Source organism: Mirounga angustirostris, unplaced genomic scaffold (assembly GCF_029215605.1).
Source record: "Mirounga angustirostris isolate CCGP_5_RB_7025 unplaced genomic scaffold, mMirAng1.0.hap1 SCAF_4, whole genome shotgun sequence".
Taxonomy (NCBI): domain Eukaryota; kingdom Metazoa; phylum Chordata; class Mammalia; order Carnivora; family Phocidae; genus Mirounga; species Mirounga angustirostris.
This window is the reverse complement of record NW_026991712.1, coordinates 105,888,681-105,908,044: the sequence shown is the minus strand read 5'-3', so window position 1 is coordinate 105,908,044 and position 19,364 is coordinate 105,888,681. Positions and strand designations below refer to the sequence as shown.

The following is a 19,364-nucleotide window of genomic DNA, read 5'->3' as shown; positions in this document are numbered from 1 at the left end:
CCTCCCCTGGCTGTGCTCTCTCTCTCTCTCAGATAAATAAAATCTTAAAAAAAATAAAATAAAAAAAGATTTATTAGAGAGAGAGATAGCATGGGTGGGTGGGGGGGCAGTGGGAGAGAATCTTCAAGCAGACTCCCCATGGAGTGTGAAAAATGACTGGGGCTCCATCTCAGGACCTATGAGATCACGACCTGAGCTAAAACAAAGAGTCTGATGCTTAACCGACTGAGCCACCCAGGTGCCCCAAATTCCAGATTTCTTTAGCAACATCCATGTGTGCCATTTATAAAATACTATTTTGTGTGATTATTGATAAAAACAAGCACATATTCACTGAGGAAAACAGATTTTTCCAATCTTTTTTCTCTATATACAATTATCTAGTTATTGAGACCAGACTGTATATATAGGTGTGAGCACATGTCAACAATTTTTAAAAATCAATTTGTTTATAAAAAAAGAAAAGAGAAATGAAAGGAAATAGAAAGGAAGTCACTGAAGAGAAAGTGGCTCTGAGATTTTACTAGGCAATATAAGGCATGAATTTATTTATTTATACCTTACTTTATTCCAGAAAAGAGTCATTAAAGGTGGCTGATGTTGCACACCAATTTGCTCAGGGAAAAACATGAACTAAGGACCTGGAGGAGGTCATGAAGAGCAGACCAATGGAACCTGTGATACACAAAGCATTTTGTTTGAATCCTACCTTCTCTGTGGACATTCTCTGAAATCATTATTTTGTAAAGCTATTATCTATCCCTGAGTATTAAGACAGACACTGCATGGTATAAATGTTAAGACTGGTGCTTCTCAACTCTGTCTTGGCTCATATCACTTACTATCTGTATGACCTTGGGCAAGTTTCTCTGTGCCTGTAAAATGTGAATAGTAATTGTAGAGTAATACTCCTGTTCTACATGTAAAACACTTAGCACAGTGCATAGTAAGTATTCTATAAATATTAGCACTTATTATTGTGGAGGAACAGATATTCCAGCACCTTAACAAAGTACACAAAATTTACCTGTAGGTGAGGCTGGGCCCAGCCGCAACAATACGTTTTTGAAAAAAAAAAAACTTGTAAAAATTATAGCAACCAATACATCATCTTAATAAAATCCTACATAACCCTCCAATTGGTTACTATCTCCTTTTTCACAAATGAAGCTACTAAGGTTTAAAGAAATCTGGAAATGTGTCCATTAACAAGTACCATTTCTCAACATTTTTCCTACAGGCACTACATTAAGAACCTATGAGGTAGGCATTATTATCCCCATTTCACAAAGTATAAAACTAAAGTTAAAGGACTTGTCCAAGGTGACATGGTAACATGAAACAGAGAAGGCGTAAAGACAGGTCCAACTTTCCTCTATGCCATGCCCTGACATCTTATCCTATAAAAACGCTGATTTGTTATTTGTCTCTACTCTCTTAGACAAATTTAAATTCATTCTAGTTTTCCTTGAGGAGGAATATTTATTATCTTGAGCTGAAATACTTTGATTCCAACCCAACAAATCAGAGTCAACAAATCCAAGCTGGCCATTAGCCACAACTTCCACATTAGTGCATAGCCAATTCAAGTAGCAGTCTTTAATTCCTTAAGCTTTTAAAGTAACTCTGAGACCAGAATTCTCTGGGCTGTGAATATGAGAGAACGGAAGACCTGAAATTCTCTAGGTCACCTTTTTGTTCAGAAGCCTTGGTAGACCAGGTAATTCTAAAATCCTCTCCCTTCTCCTGTAACATGTCCATCACTCTCTACATCTTAATTTACATTCTAGTTGGAGTCTGACAAAGAACCTGAACTACTTAACCCTTCCTCCAAAATGTAGAGCCCTTAACAAGAGCAAGCTAAATGTATGATACATTAACAAACCCTAAGGTTATTAAGTTCCAGGCTCACTCAATATACACAAGAGTATGTGTATTATTAGTCTTACTGGCAATCTTTTTAAAGTTAAGACCTCTCTGGATAGGATACTGACAGAAAGGTAATTACCATTCCCTATGGAAACACTTCAAAGGAAGAAGCTTTCAGCTTGGTTTCTGAATATATAACCAAATCATCAAGGCTATGTCGGTACCTCATTAGCACTCAACTCAGAAAAAATTTGAGTAGCTCATGAAATAAGGGATTTTGATAACTATCCCCAGGAGTGTAAAATAACTTTTCTATTTACTGGAGAAAGCCACAGAATTAGACGTGTAAAGTAAGACAAAGCACCCTTTCATTTTCCAAGTCACTTGGTTGTTGTATTATTCCCATTCTGGTGATCCAAAATGAGCAGGGGATGCGTTTTAAAGGATTTAAACAAGCAGACCTGAAAATGGGGTTCAGCTTAGTATACTGAAAATCAGCTGTTAGACAGTTTTCTTCCCAGGGACTGAAGAACCTTAAGCACCTACCAGGACTTCCTTCCCTACAGTCAGGATTGAGGTATAGGCTTCTAGATACACTCGACTGCAGCGTCTTACAACTTCCAGGCCCTTGACTGTGATGTCCTTGGCATCGCCCAGGCCCAAGCCGACCAGGTAAAGCATTTCAAAGTCCAGGGGGAGGGAGACTGCAGGACGAAGCGAACAAGAAAAACACGTGTCAACTACACCGAAGATACGTAAAATCTAGCGACGAACATGAAAATGAAAACCAAGATAGCACAAGCAGGGACGGCAAGTCACAAACGAGGCCTGAGAACCTTACTTCACGCCTCTTAAATAAGGATTGGACTGAGTGTTCTTAAACAACCCTACCCCGCTTTTCCTCGTTACACCAAACCAAGAGCAGTCAATTACCCTCTGAAAACTGTAGTTGGGTCCCCAAGTTGCTAACTGAAGCCTTTCCGAAAAAGCGGGTACCGAAAGGGCGGATTCACGCGGAGCGAATACGCACGCCGCCGCCCTCACCTACGGTGCCGCAAAACGCTGGTGCCTTTACTGCACTTTACGACTAGCTGGAGGAGCGGGCGAGCACTGAGGGTGGGGTTGGGGAGAACGGGACCTGAAGTGACCCGCCGGCTGCTGGGGCGGGGTGGGGAGAGGTCAGCTGGCTAGGGGAGTCCATCCACAGCCCTCCAGCATGCCTTCTGGGAAAGGACGAGGAGTACCCGCGATCCCCTTAGCCCGTGGCTTTACATATCCCCATCCTAGGACAGGGTAAGTGCAGGAACTCTTCGCCCGGGAGGAGCTGGACCCGAGGTTGGGCCGCGCAGCCTGACGCCTTGCGCCTTGACTCCAGTCACACGAACGGGAGGAGGGTGGCAGGGGCTTTTCTAATTTGCCCGGGGTTGCCCGAGCGCAGGTATTTCCACCCTCGCTTTTGCATTCTGCTGCAGTTTAACCAGCTGCCTCCCTGGTGAGGTGTCAGGTTAGCAAATCTGGCCATCATGATGATTCTGATTTCCCAGCGGGGCGATGCTGCTTGGGTCCCAACCCCAAGACGTCATTTGGGAGTGCCCCAAGGGGTGTGACTGGGATATGCCTCAGTCATCCTCAATGTCGGGAAGCCCAGACAGCCCTTTCCCCCCTCTCCCCCACAATGATCCCGTGCCTAGAAAAGTGACCTTTAAGAGTGCTCAGGAATTTCAAACTTCAATTGCTTCCACAGGGGGAATTCCTATAAAGTGGTTGGTTAGATATAGTTCTGATATCGGAATGGTTTGTTTTGACTGTAAATGCTCTTGGTAAGGTCCCTAGTGACCTCATCCAAATTAAAAAGACAATTTCCATTGTTTATCTTAGTAGGCAGTGTTGATTATTCAGAATTTTCCTGCTGCTTTTAAGACAATGCCTTGAGTCTTTTTTGCCCAACACCTGTTTCTTATGCCTTAATTTTATGTTTTTTCTTAGGTTCCATCTACCCTTTGCACTTCTCATTCAATACACTCTTCATGACTGATTCTATCTAGTATCATTACATCCATACATTCTTCATACCATAAACAAAATTAACTCAAAATGGATCATAGATGTAAATGGAAAACAAAAAACTATAAAATTTCCTAGACAGAAAATACATGTGATTTTACTTAGGTAAAGATTTCTCAGGTGCAACATCAAAAGCATGATGTAGGAAAGAAAAAAATTGAGAAATTGAAGTTCAACGAGATAAAACATATGCTCTTCAAAAGACATTGTTGAAGCCACACACGGGGAGAAAATATTTGCAAAGCATATATTTGATAAAGGACTTGTATCAAGAATACATAAATAACTCTCAAAAGGCAAAAATAAGAAAACAGTTTTTTAAATAGGCAAAGAATTTGAATAAGAATCTCACAGAGAATAAGATAAATAAATCCCCAAAGAAGATACACTAATATCAAAGAAGCTTTGAAAAGATGCTAAACATCATTAGACATTAGGGAAATAAAGATTAAAACCACAATGAGATACTAGTACTTACCTATTAGAATGGCTGAAATTGAAAGCAATAACAAAATAATACCGGGAATATTCACTCATAATTTTGGCTATCTCTAGTATTTTGCTGACTCAAATTTTAGCCTCCCATTTCAGACCTCCCCTTCAGCCTTCTATATTTAACTTCCTGCTGGAAATTACCTAGATAACCCAGAGGCATATCACATTCACATCAAAAGCTGAATCCATCATCTTCCCTTTCAACTTGGCTTTTCCTTCTATATTACCTACTTTGGATGGAAGGCATTATCATCTTTAGCCAGACTCTTGGAAGTTACCCCGCATCCAATCTGATGTATCTGCCTTTCTTAATAGAAACTATACCTACTATCACAGACTTTTAGGTCCTCATGTCACTCCCACAGCTGGTCACCATGTCTCCCTCACATTTATATTTCTTTCAGGGGCTGGAGAGACCTCGCTAAGATGCAGTCTGAAAATGTCAATTCCTTTTTTTTTTATATTATTATGTTATGTTAATCACCATACATTACATCATCTGTTTTTGATGTAGTGTTCCATGAGTCATTGTTTGCATATAACACCCCGTGCTCCATTCAGTACGTGCCCTCTTTAATACCCATCACCAGGCTAACCCATCCCTCCACCCCCTCCCCTCTAGAACCCTCAGTTTGTTTCTCAGAGTCCATAGTCTCTCATGGTTCGTCTCCCCCTCCGATTTCCCCCCCTTCATTTTTCCCTTCCTGCTATATTCTTCTTCTTTTTTTTTTTTTTTTAACATATAATGTATTATTTGTTTCAGAGGTACAGGTCTGTAATTCAACAGTCTTACACAATTCACAGCACTCACCATAGCACGTACACTCCCCAATGCCTATCACCCAGCCACCCCATCCCTCCCACCCCCCACCACTCCAGCAACCCTCAGTTTGTTTCCTGAAATTAAGAATTCCTCATATCAGTGAGGTCATATGATACATGTCTTTCTCTGTTTGACTTATTTCGCTCAGTATAATACCCTCCAGTTCCATCCACGTTGTTGCAAATGGCAAGATTTCATTCCTTTTGATGGCTGCATAATATTCCATTGTATATATATACCACATCTTCTTTATCCATTCATCGGTTGATGGACATCTTGGCTCTTTCCATAGTTTGGCTATTGTGGACATTGCTGCTATAAACATTGGGGTGCACGTACCCCTTCAGATCCCTACATTTGTATCTTTGGGGTAAATACCCAGTAGTCAATTGCTGGGTTGTATGGTAGCTCTATTTTCAACTTTTTGAGGAACCTCCATACTGTTTTCCAGAGTGGCTGCACCAGCTTGCATTCCCACCAACAGTGTAGGAGGGTTCCCCTTTCTCTGCATCCCTGCCAACATCTGTCATTTCCTGACTTGTTAATTTTAGCCATTCTGACTGGTGTGAGGTGATATCTCATTGAGGTTTTGATTTGGACTTCCCTGGTGCCGAGCGATGTTGAGCACTTGTTCATGTGTCTGTTGGCCATTTGGATGTCTTCTTTGGAAAAATGTCTGTTCATGTCTTCTGCCCATTTCTTGATTGGATCATTTGTTTTTGGGTGTTGAGTTTGATAAGTTCTTTGTAGATTTTGGATACTATCCCTTTATCTGATATGTCATTTGCAAGTATCTTCTCCTGTTCTGTCTGTTGTCTTTTGGTTTTGTTGACTGTTTCTTTTGCTGTGCAAAAGCTTTTTATCTCGATGAAGTCCCAATAGTTCATTTTTGCCCTTGCTTCCCTTGCCTTTGGCAATGTTTCTAGGAAGAAGTTGCTGAGGCTGAGGTCGAAGAGGTTGCTGCCTGTGTTCTCCTCTAGGATTTTGATGGACTCCTGTCTCACATTTAGTTCTTTCAACCATTTTGAGTCTATTTTTGTGTGTGGTGTAAGGAAATGGTCCAGTTTCATTCTTCTGCTTGTGGCTGTCCAATTTTCCCAACACCATTTGTTGAAAAGGCTGTCTTTTTTCCATTGGACATTTTTTCCTGCTTCGTCAAAGATTAGTTGACCATAGAGTTGAAGGTCCATTTCTGGACTCTTTATTCTGTTCCATTGACCGATGTGACTGTTTTTGTGCCAGTACCATACTGTCTTGATGATGACAGCTTTGTAATAGAGCTTGAAGTCCGGAATTGTGATGCCACCAGCTTTGCTTTTCTTTTTCAGTATTCCTCTGGCTATTCGGGGTCTTTTCTGGTTCCATACAAATTTTAGGATTATTTGTTCCATTTCTTTGATGTCATTCCCTTCTAAAAATCCTTTTGAGGCCAAGGGAAAGTCCAGGCTCTTTAACATATCCCACAGGATCATTCCTGGAGTGACCTCTCTCTAGCCTCATGTCTCTCCACTCCATACCATGAGCTTCTTTAGCAGTACTCTTCTGTGCCCACAACATTCTCCTTTGTGTCTCTATGACTTTAGTCAGGCTGCCATCTCAGCATAGAATACTCTCTCCCATTATCTCCTATCTAGATCACTGTTACTCATTCTTTAAGACTTAAGTTTAGGGGGCGTCTGGGTGGCTCAGTCAGTTAAGCATCTGATTTTGGCTCAGATCATGATCTTGGGGTCCTGAGATCGAGCCCCATGTTGGGCTCTGCGCTTAGTCGGGAGGCTGCTTCTCCCTTTCCCTCTCCCTCTGCCCCTACCCCTGCCCCCACCCTGCTCATGCATGCAAGCATGCTCTCTCTCAAATAAAATCTTAAAAAAAAAAAAAAAGACTAAGTTTAGGAAGCCTTTCCAGAGATCCATATGCTAGGTTAGGTATCTCCTTTTAATTATAGTACTACTCTGTGCATATACTTATCAGTCAACTTAAGTGTTTTGTAATTGTCTGTTTATATATCTTCCTTACCAAACCTTCAGTTTCATACAGTTAGGTCCTATATCTTATATTCTCATCCCTAAGGTTTAGCACAGTGTCTGGCACATAGTATTCAGTAAATGTTTGTTAAATAAATCATTATGTATACACTGGTAGCTCAGCAATTTCTTTGAGTTATGATGTATTTTTCTATCTTTATGAAATGCAGGGTGTGGTGTGTTTTAGATGACTACCAAAAGTCATTGATGGAATGTCAAACAAAAACATGCCTTGTTCAAGCCACTTCAGAAAGTTAATTATGTTAAAAGATTTATGACACAGTTCACATATACCTCATATACACCCTGTTGAGTAGGTAAATTTTCCAGCATACTGGTCATTTTTTATGTGTTTTTGTCAGATTTGTTTTGAGTAATTCCAGGTAGATTTACAGTGAAAGGACAGTGCCAAAGGAGTAATTAATTGAAAAGAAGGTGTAATTTATCTTCTTTCAGGAAGTCTATATTGAAAATGAAGTTATTCTGGGTAGGTAAGGTAACATTCTTTTTAGACACAGAAGCAATTTCAGTTTTTACTCTTCAGAATTCAGTCAAAGGAACTACTTTCCCTATAGAGTTCTTAAATCTTTCTACCTGCCTTCATTTCTCAATAGAAGTGTAAATTTGGGGGACTTTTCTGGAGATAGATAAAGGTGTTGTGGAAATCTTTTTCTCCCGCAACTCAATAAATATAATCAGCAACGTCTTGCATAGTCTTTTTTTGTGGAATTATTCTTTGTGATTTGGACATTTCTCCCATCCCATTTAAAACAGTTTCAAATATGATTGCATTTTTTCCAATCATTTATTATTAAAAATTTCAAACACCTAGAAAAGTTGAAACAGTTTTACAGTAAACATCCATATAGTCACCTCTTAAGTTCTTTTTTTTTTTTTTTTAAAGATTTTATTTATTTATTTGACACACAGAGAGAAAGCACAAGTAGGCAGAGAGGGAGGCAGAGAGAGAGGCAGAAGCAGGCTCTCCACTGAGCAGGGAGCCCGATGCGGGACTCGATCCTGGGACTCCAGGATCATGACCTGAGCCGAAGGCAGTCGCTTAACCAACTGAGCCACCCAGGCGCCCGTCACCTCTTAAGTTCTATAGTTGTTAACATTGTGCTGTGTTTGCTTTATCACATGTTTATCCATTCACCCAGCCATCAACCCATCTTATTTTTTGATGCATTTCCAAGAGAGTTGCAGACATAAGTAGACATATTGAGTGCATTTTGCATGAAAGATAAACCCCTCATCTAGGTAACAGATTAACAAAACATAGCTAAGTATATAGCTGATTAAATGATATCATTTCTTCACCTAATTTAGGCAGAGCTTGGAGAATTTCTCTTTAAAACAGTTTCAGTTTTTAATCAATATGGTAGCATTATTTTGATGATAATGAAAGCAGTTAGTCAGAATACATATTTAAAATGTCATAGCAAATTTGAATCTCACATCTAACAGAAAAGAGGGGGATGGTTATAAAGAAATGTGATTCTAGAGCCAAAAAAAAAAAAAAAAAAGATGAAGTGAAAGCCTTTTTATTTTAAAGAATAACAAGGATAAATGAGGCCTAAAGAGTTTTCTTCTTTATATTCCTGCTTGCAGGTAGGAGAGTACCAAATTATCCCTGAGGGTGAACATTTATGCTTTTCCTGAAAGATCTTTAAGCTGTTTTCATAACCTTTGTCAGTAACTCATTTTTAGTACCCACACTGTCAGAAATTCTTCCTTATATCTAATCTGTGACCTTCAGGCAGTAGTCATAAAATGTGAAAGATGTAGATAGTCATAAGAAGTTAATACTGATGGCTTTTCCATTCCATTGTCATAAACACATCATATAGTAGTTATATTTTAAAGTGAAAACAGTTGAGATACTGCATTACATTATGAACAAATTGTAATTAACTTACATCTAAAAGAAGTCATCCTTCAATTTTCCTATTTGAGTTCATTGTTTGTCTATTGAAAAGAAGACATCAGGGCTACTGGGTAAACTCCATCTGACCTCATTGTGAATAGAGAATATTATTTTACTCTGAAGCTGGCCTTTTAACCTGCATGTTCCCAGAGATTGTCTCATTGTTAGAGGAAATCTTGATTAATATTCTTAGAGCTTAGGGACCCCAAATTGATTGATAGTCATTATTTTATATCAGTTCACAAATAGTGAAAATTAAAGATAGCATTGCTTTGGGAGAAGTTATATTTGTTGATTCCTTCCTCCAAAGTCTGTTGATAAAAAGGTAGAATTGGGGGTGCATAGTTTCACTCTTCCTATGTTTAAACAATTACACAGTGCCCTTTTAAGATCTATTCAGGGAAGCATATGACAATTAGCCAAGACTTAGTTGGAGAAGGAGGGTGGTTTCCCCTTCACTCAAAGGCAAAATTTTTAAAAAGGACCTACCAGGCTCTATATTAGCCACATGCTCCCACTTACTGTACCACTGCCCTGCTTCTCTGAACTCACTTCTTAGAAAAACTGTAAGACTGTACGCATCCAGAGCTGAGTTTTGCTAGGGTGGGGGGTAAAATAAAGAAACAAAGAACTATACACTTCCAATTCTTCATCTGCTCTTTTCCCCCTTGGCACTGTTCCCCTTCAAACATAACTGTGTGATTTACTTATTTATTGTGTCCATTTTTATTGTCAGTGTCCTTCTACTAGAATATAAACACCATAAAGGCAGGGATTTTTTTTTTGGTCCATTTGGTTTACTAATGTGAACAGTGTTTTGGCATATGCTCAGTAGATATATGTTGAATGAATGAATGAACATCTACATATGTAAATTAATTACATAACGTAAATAAATTACAAATAAACTTTTTATAAGGGAATGACTCTGCAGAGGGAAGTTTGCTTAATGGTTAAAAATTAAGGTTTTAGGGGCGCCTGGGTGGCTTAGTTAAGTATCCGACTCTTGATTTCGGCTCAGGTCATGATCTCAGCGTTGTGATTGAGCCCCACATCAGGCTCCACACTCAATGGGGAGTGTGCTTGAGATTCTCTCCCTTTCCCTCTGCCCCTCCCTCTAAAAAACAAGAAAAAAGAAAAAAATTAAGATTTCCGTGTCATTGAGACCTTGGCTTAAGTCCAGGAGTTTCCACTCAGTAGTTTCCTTTTTGCCTTTCTAAATCTCAAGCTGCTTCATCTATGAAATAGAGATAATAGTACCACCTCTCATTGGATTGTTGTGAGGATAAATGAAAGAATACATATAAAGGGCTTAGCATAGTGCCCAGCAATTGGTAAAGATTCAATAAATGTTGACTAATAATAGAGTTTGGAATTAATTTTATCATTATCTACAGAGTCTATCAGATTATGAGAATTAGCCTTCTCCATCCCACTTAGATTGGTTCTTATTCTTTTTCCTTTTTCACAATAGTTCAATGAAATAATTACGAGTTCATTACTTTTTTTTTTTTTAAAGATTTTATTTATTTATTTGACAGAGACAGAGATAGCGAGAGCAGGAACACAAGCAGCGGGAGTGGGAGAGGGAGAGCAGGCTTCCCGCCAAGGAGGGAACCCGATGTGGGACTCGATCCCAGGACCCTGGGATCATGACCTGAGCCGAAGGCAGATGCTTAACGACTGAGCCACCCAGGCGCCCATGAGTTCATTACTTTTAAGACCAGTCCATTAGATACCATATTTTACTGATTCACAAAAGGTCATCTTAAGCAAACATTGTTATACTCTGAGGTGCTCTTTCTGAGAAAACCTGTCTTTGGTTTTATCATTCTGTCACAGAGTTCAGCATTGTAGACTTGGTCAGCACCAAATAAGTGTTACCTGGCAATTTGTTGATACTTAAAGTATAAGATGGTTAATATGCAAATAATATTTTAGTAAATGAAATGTAGTGAGCAGAGAAGATGTTCATTTGGTATCTAAAAATTAGTCTTTTTAGGGACACCTGGGTGGCTCAGTCGGTTAAGTGTCTGCCTTCAGCTCAGGTCATGATCCTGGGGTCCTGGGATCGAGTCCTGCATCGGGCTCCCCGCTCTGCGGGGAGCCTGCTTCTCCCTCTGCCTCTGCCTCTCTCTCTCTATCTCTCATGAATAAATAAATAAAATCTTTAAAAAAATAAAATAAAATAAAATAAATAAAAATTAGTCTTTTTATAAAAACTTTTAGATGTCCAACAACAATAAAAAGGATAGTTGTGGTACATTCATACAATACTATGTGGTAAAGAGAAAGAATGTGCTACTGTTAACACAGAACAGATGAATCTTACAGAAAGTTGAGCAAAAGAGTGCTGTGGAGATGGGATATACCTTACATACAGCAAAGTCCTCAAAATCGTAAGTGTACAATTGGATAAATTCTTACATTTGTGTACAACCATGTACACATTACCCAGTTCAGGATAGGGGACATTTCCAGCATCCCAGAAGGTTCCCTTTGTCCCTTCCCAGGAAATGTCTTCCCCCTGCCAAGGTAACCATTAGTTGACTTCTAGTCCCATAAATCAGTTTTTCTGTTCTTATGAATGGAATCATGTATTATGTTCTCTTTCATGTCTGGCTTCTTTGGCTCACCTTTATTTCTGAGAGATTCATCCATGTCGTTTGGTGTTGCATAGTTCATTCTTTTTCTTTGCTGAATAGTATTCCATTTATGAACGTATCACTCTTTTTTTATTGTTGATGGACATTTAAGTTGTTTTAGTTTGGGGCCAATATGAATAAATCTATGAATATTGTATCTGTCTTTTGTTGGACACAAACACTCATTTCTGTTGGAACATTATGCAGGAATTGGAATTGCTAGGTTATAAGATACATGTTTTTACTTTAGTAGATAGTGCCAGACAATTTTCCAAAGTACTTGTACAATTTACATTTCTGCCAACTGTTGGTGGTTCTAGTTTCTCCATGTCCTTGCCAACACTTGGTATTGTGAGTTTTTTGAATTTTAGTGGGGATGTAGTGATAGCTCATGGTTTTAATTTGCAGTTCTGATGAAAAAAGTAGTATTAATTGAAAACATTTCTAAGTAAATTTATTTTTTAAAAGGAGAAGTATTTATTTCCTGCACCACAGTGTTACTTAACTGCTGAATCTGTACTTGTAAGTAAGTTAAACCCATTTTCTAAACGGGCCTTAATATGTGTGCAACAATGACCATGTGCTTAAAGAATATAGTTATCCCCAAAGAGAATGCCCATGGTCAGGATGCCCACTTCTGGCTCTGTTACCAGTAACTATGTAAATTGAACTAGTTTTGCTATTGGTAAAATGAATGCTTTAAGCTAAATGGTTTCTAACACATATTATGGGATTCAGAAACTTCCTTCTGTGGAAGAAGTGGGTTAGAATGGAAAGCATTCTACATCAGGAATCAACCTGGGCTCTTTGCACTTTGTGGCCTTTGCTTTACTTATTCTATACCCCAACAGTAAGTCTCTTCCTCTTCCTCCTCCTTCCCTACTTTCCCTCTTTTAAACAATTTGATATGAAAAGGAGCAATATAATAATTCCTTAAGCCTGGAAATTAACATAACCAGAATATAATTTTTTAAACCACATAAATTGTGATTAAATATGTATACTAATAAACTGTGTAGACCTTGAGTTATTCAAATTTAGCAGTATGGTCACTTACCATACTTATAGAGAGTGGTTTTTTTTCCATAATAAATCTAGAAACATTTTCACCCTAAATTAAACCGCTGTCTATGTGAAATTGCAGAAGTTCCACAAACTTAATTTCCTTGGAGTGGATTTCATTTGCGTTTTTTAAATCCTAGGCAGGCATAGGATATGATTTACCCTAATCTTATTTCCTTGGATTTTTACTTGACTTTATTTGGTTTTTGGTTTGTTTTGTAGTAATATTTTCTGTTGTTTATTTGAATAGCATTGTTTCTTTTTCTTTTTTTTTTTTTTAAAGATTTTATTTATTTATTTGAGACAGAGAGAATGAGAGAGAGAGAGCACATGAGAGGGGGGAGGGTCAGAGGCAGAAGCAGGCTCCCTGCTGAGCAGGGAGCCCGATGCAGGACGCGATCCAGGGACTCCAGGATCGTGACCTGAGCCGAAGGCAGTCGCTTAACCAACTGAGCCACCCAGGCGCCCTAGCATTGTTTCTTTTTAGCATTTTTAAACTCACTGTCAGAGCTCATTAAATTTTCCGAAAATAGGGGCGCCTGGGTGGCTCAGTTGGTTAAGCAGCTGTCTTTGGCTCCTGGTCATGATCCTAAGGCCTCTGCCTAGGAACAAACCTCACATCAGGCTCCCTGCTCAGCGGGAGTCTGCTTCTCCCTCTGCCCTTCCCCCAGCTCCTGCTCCCTCGCCCTCCCTCTCTCTCTCTCTCAAATCAATAAAATCTTTTAAAAAAATTCAAAAAAATTTTCTGAAAATAATGGCTTATTGGGACCCGGGCTCATATAGAATCAATTTTAATCATATCTTTTCTTCTGGCTGTTGTTCCTCTTGAGGTATTCATTAAATAATATTTGATGGAATTCTAACAGTAGTGTCAAAAATATTGTTTATTCCAAGTATACCAATTGCAGAAGCAGTAAAAAGCTGTGGTCAGGAGCCTGGGCTTTGGAGTCAGACTATAGGGCTTGAATTCTGGCTTCTCTTACTAGCACTAGTGACCTTAGGGAAGTTCCCAAATTTTCAATTACATTATGTGTAAAATGTAGATAATAAAGGTTCTTCTCTCATAGGGCTGTCATGTGGATTAAATGAGGAAATAGTCCATATAAAGTATGTTTAAGTGTCTTGTACTCGGTAGTCACTCAGTAAATGTTAGCTACCATTATAAATATTCCTGTCTTTAGGTTTTTGTGAGGAATTAATATATGAGTAACGTGTATGTCAAAAGGCCTGCAATTTAGTAACCAATTAACATTGGTTAATATTACTACCGAACAAAGATTTTCTCTGGTCAGTTGGTTTTACATAATTCCATGTGTTCGGGTAAAATTACACTTCAGAACCATTCTCCCTCCCCATAAAAAAAAAAGTGAACTTGCAATGAGAATATTTGGTACTCAGAAACATGGGTTTCCGGGATAATGCTTGAAGCTCTTAAAAATTATAATGTAGCTGAAATGTTATTTGTAATGGAAGAAGAAAGTGGTATTAATAAAAAAAATAAGTTTTGAACATTTTTTTCTTGAATAATGATGTGATGACATTTTTTAGTTTCTAATAATTTTGTTGTATGGCCAGTTAAACTCCATTGGTAGATTGTTGGTTTGGGGGGCATGGCTTGGTAATACTCTGGGGCCATAGAAATTACACTCAGATTCACACTGATCTTGATACTGGCATCTCTCAACATGTTTTATTCACTTTCTGTTCATCTGTGTTTCTGTGTGTTACTCACTTTCTGTTCCCTGTGTTTCTTGGTGATAGAGTTCCGTATCTGTTCTGTGGAAGCAGTGGGTTAGAATGGAAAGCATTCTTGTAATTAGTTCATCACTACATGCATTTCTGTCTTGTTACTTCAGGAGATCAAACTGTAAAACTGATTTCAGTCTTCTGAGAGAGACTTGATTTCTTGCCCTCAGCTCCATCTCACCTTAAGTGAGTTCCTTTTGCAAAGCAAGACCTCCAAAAAGCTAAGTACTTACCTGTCTGAAACTGTCAGGGTCAATGAGTACTTTTGAACAGGTTGGGCACTGAGCAACTTTAGGAGGTGCCATTCACATGGACTCCATACAGCCTGCTCAAATGATCATGGTGGCCCAGTGACCAATTGCCTATTTCTTAAACTTTTTCACCTGCCATGTTTCTGCTTGGATAGATACCCTGAATCTGCTGTTATTTAACTTTTTGTTTGTTTTAAATGATACATGCCATATGATTACATGCTGAAATAGCACTTTAAAGAATGGTATTCTCTGGACAACATGTGCTGCGATTCATGCCCCAGTGTTTATAGTCTTCTTTAATTATTTGATACCATGTCTCAACTTTAATGGCCTCCCACTATTCAGTATTGTTGCCTTCACCTGGAATATTCCTTTCCTACTCTATCCCATAGGAATCTTACTCTTTACATTGTGGTTTAGAAGCCCCTCATCTATGGTATCTTCCCACCTCACCTAATCTGCAATTTTTTTCCTTCCTCCTTTGATTTCTTTTAATTTCTTAGGTTATTTCTCTAGTTAGACTGTAGATTCGTCACATTGGATTATTACAAACAAAAACCCCACTTTATGGTGAGATTTCAACAGAACTAGAATGAGTTGGGGATTTTTCTCCCCCCTTGTAACCAGCTGGACACAGGAATGAATAGGCATGAAGGGAGCTGAGGTTATTACTCATTTCTGCAGATCTTTGGGCAATTTTTTACACCCCTCTCCCAGAAAGCCTCCTGAGAGCTAGACTTATTTCTGGAGGATCATATTTTTGACAGATTTCTGCACGCTCATGAGTGTTCATCATATGCAAAGATTGAGCTTAATTCCTTCCAGAACTAATTTGAAGCCCTGTAATACCTAATTGGCTGTAATTGTGCCTGTTCCAATACAAAAAATATTTACATGCCTCTCATGCATAAGGCTATGTGTTCTGTACTCTCGGGGATAAAGAGAAGTGTAAGTTACTATCTGTACCCTCTAGAGATTATATTCAAGTGGGGAAAACAGTGTAAATAGCTGTGCTCCATAGGGACAACTTGATAATATACAGTGATACATACTATAATAGAGGTATAAGTAGTACAGTGGGAGAGCGGGATGGGGGAGAGTAATTATACTGGTTACTGCTCTAATAGCTTGGTCTAATGCTGTTCTTTTTACAATATTTAGGTAATACATTGAAGCTCTTTTTGGATGTTTGAATGCTCACCAGATAACCACAGTTTATTTATGTCACAGTTTGGGGGACTGTTTTGATGGGGTATTGTCCAGGGATCCCAGCTTGTTGCAGATGGGACAGCATTGCAGGTGGACTTCAGCCTTACAGACTGGAGGTTCCACGTTACCCAGAATGCCAGTTTCTTAGCAATAGACTAACACTAAGAATGCTCTCTCTTACTCCCTAATTAATTGCTCTTCATGTCTTGTTAGTTTTGGCTGCTAAATAACTCGTATAACTTTCCAGTACTCTCCATGTCCACTGCTCAAACTTTAATGCTAGCTTTTGTTATTTCTCACCTGCACATGGAGTAGCCTCCTAACTGGACTCCCTATCTCAAATATTGCCCCAACCCATCTTTTACACTGCAGTAGGGTGCTCTCTAAAAAGAAATTTCATAGTAATCTCTTTAAAATTGCTCAATCCTTCTGCCATATCTACATAGAAAAGTCCAAATTCCTTAGATTAATATATAGACTTTCTAATTTAGGTTTTCCCTATTTTTCCAATCCTATTCCATTCTCCTGTTTTATATATCCTTTACTCCAGCCATGCTAAACCCACTTTCTAGAAGTCAGGTTTTTCTTGCCGTCACCATTTTGCTGCTATTCCCATTCTCTGGAGAACCCCTCCAGCCATCCTCCAGGTAGACTCCACTTCATTGTCAAGAGTCAGTTTATATATTCTGAGTTCCAGGAAACCCTTCTTATACTCTCAGATCTAAAGCACTGCCTTTTTTGTGTTCTCATTCCTACGCCTAGTAGCATATAACCTGTTACAGTAATTCATTGTTTTCAGGTCCACCAATAGAGTTTGTACTCCTGGAAGGCGAAGGCCGTGTTCTCTTCATTTTTGCAACTGGGACAAAATGATTTCCTTATTAAATGAATGAAATAGATACTTGAGATTCAAATTTTCTAATTTGCAAGCTATCTTAATGGTCCATCACATGAAGTAATATGTACTTTGCAGAGGCATAAATGTGAATCAGGTGCCCAGTGGGGTTGGTGTGTAGGAATGAGTCACTCACCTTGTGAGGATTCTAGCCAGCTACCTAACATCATCACTTCAGTATGGCTTTTTTTTTTTTTTTCTTTATGCAAACTGCCAAAGTTCTATTGTAAAATTTTAGTTAGAGGATGAATTCAGTTTTTGTGGGCTGTTTTTATGAAACTGTTTTCCTAGAAAAATGAATAGTAATTACTAGTTTAAAATGTTGTAAATACCCCTCCACAGTATGGCCATGCTTTCTGTGTACTCAGCAGAAACAGGAATCTCCACGTAGGTATTCATTTTAATAGCTAATTCCTGGCATCCTCAGGAAAAGGAAACATGGCACGGAAATACTTATTCTTTAGGCCTGATATTTTGCATGGTACTCCTCTGTAGAGAGTGTACATAAATTGTTACTTGTGTATCATTTTCAAAGATTAGCAGGCTATTTCACTGGAATTCCATTGTCCCTGAATTTCTTGTGCTGTAAATAGTTTATCTTTGAGTTGTAACTTAAGTTTTCTCTTTATAGTGCTTTCCCTACCATTGTTTCTTCACCACCCCCACACAGAATAAAGTATTCCTCATCTTGTTTGATGAACGTGTATCACTCTACCCCTTGTCTGAATTGCTTTGAATCTCTTCTCCCACATTCACAGAGACCTTGCTTCGTCTGTTATCCTTTTTCATAATTTTAATTTCTCTCTCCCTGCTGGTTTTTTCCCTTTAGCCTATGAGAATGTATACATCTTAAAAATAATTAGAACAGCTTTCCTCTAATTGTTGCCCCCATCTAGCTATTTCCCTATACTTTTCCTTCCTTTCACACACAAGCATATTGAAAATATTATCAGAGGTCATCTCAGATTCCTTGTCCCCTCTTTTCTTAATCCATGTTATCTGACTTCCATCCCTATTTCAATGAAACTATTCTTGCCATGGTCTCTAACGACCTGCATGTTATTAAACCAGGGAACAGTCTGCTACTGGATGCAGACATGATTTTCTCTTGAATTCCTATACGTTCTAATTCTGTCTACTCAAATACTGGTGTTCTCGGGATTCCTTTCTTGGTCTTACCCTTTCTTTACAGACTCCTACTTAATGATCTTATTTGCTTCCCATGGCTCCAAGATCACTTTTAAAGTTATGACTCTCTTACCTTTATTTTCACTTGTAGTTTCTCTCCTGAGCTACCTTCTCCTCCATTCAACTGTGTTTCTGCTATACTTAGTTGTTCTACAGAATCTCAAATGTGCAAAACTCTCTCCTTTTTCCCACCAAAGATGCTTTTCTTCCAGAATTCCCTTTAGTGAGGAGAAGCACCATTGAAACCAAGCCCTGATGTCTCCCCAGTGCTTATCCCCACAAATTCAGTTGAATCAAGTACAATTTTATCTTATGTCTCTTGGTTCTAATTCCTTTTTTCTGTCCTAATTCCAAGGCCTTACTGCTTTCCTCCAGAACTACTTCATCACCTCCTAAGACTGATTCCAGTCTCTTCTGATATATAATCCATTCATAACACTGCTCCAAAAATTTTTTTCTGAAACACATCTCTTACGAATTTATTCTCCTGCTTGAAATTCTTCAATGCTTCCCCACCAAATTCAAGATAAAATCCAAACTTCTTAGCACAGTGTGCATAGGCATCTTGTGTTCTGGCCCTGTGTTTCTCTCTGAAAACAACTCTCACCTCCTATGTGCAGTTCAAATTTGTCTCAGTCCCAGGGAGCACTCCACTCTCCACCTTCCATGCCACCCTCTTTTCCCCTTCTAACCTCTTCCTCCTGGCTATTCCCTGCTCAGCTCTCATACTTCGGTCTTGATGTCACTTCTTCCAAGACTCTTGCTTCTCTTTTTCATCTGCTCATTTGGCATTCCATATTTGTTATTTCATGTTTCTTTTATAGCACTGATTAATTCTACTATAATGGTTTGTCTGAGTCTTCCCTAGACTGTAAGCTCCCTGGCAGCAGAAATTATGTATTTTATCTTTGAATCCTGCTAACTAGAATTTACCTATGGGATATACTTAATAAAAATTTGCTGGATAAAAATATGTCTGATTTCTGATTACTTAAGAAATATGCATTACTATCTACCATTACAGTGCTTTAAAAAATTTTTTATAATGCAAAATAGGTTTACTCTTTAAAAATGGTCACAACTCCTATATGAACCAAAGAACTTAAAGACAGAAAGTAGCTCAGTAAATATAGTAAAGCCAGCCTTTGTAATGCACTTCTGAT

The 19,364-nt window shown here is 38.6% G+C and overlaps 1 protein-coding gene and 1 long non-coding RNA gene across 10 annotated transcripts in view; one reads left to right on the top strand and one right to left on the bottom strand.

Annotated features, from left to right (window-relative positions):
- Positions 1–4,863, bottom strand: part of DPH5 (diphthamide biosynthesis 5) — a 48,332-nt gene extending 43,469 nt beyond the window's left edge. For 2 of the 8 annotated variants that reach the window (XM_064588743.1, XM_064588748.1), the window contains exons 1-2: positions 4,660–4,797; positions 2,416–2,573 (exon numbers count right to left, since the gene is read on the bottom strand). In XM_064588743.1, the coding sequence (XP_064444813.1) occupies positions 2,416–2,573; positions 4,660–4,681 (180 nt within the window). In that variant the 5' untranslated portion in view covers positions 4,682–4,797. Of the gene's footprint in view, positions 1–2,415; positions 2,574–2,802; positions 2,934–3,007; positions 3,033–3,113; positions 3,245–4,411; positions 4,610–4,659 lie in introns of those variants that run through there. The other 6 variants (XM_064588744.1, XM_064588745.1, XM_064588747.1 and 3 more) reach the window with 6 other exon arrangements.
- LOC129046447 (uncharacterized) overlaps positions 3,023–19,364 on the top strand; it is a 123,947-nt gene continuing 107,605 nt past the window's right edge. For both annotated transcript variants that reach the window (XR_008507756.2, XR_008507755.2), the window contains exon 1: positions 3,023–3,162. This is a non-coding gene — a long non-coding RNA (uncharacterized LOC129046447). The remainder of the gene's footprint in view (positions 3,163–19,364) is intronic.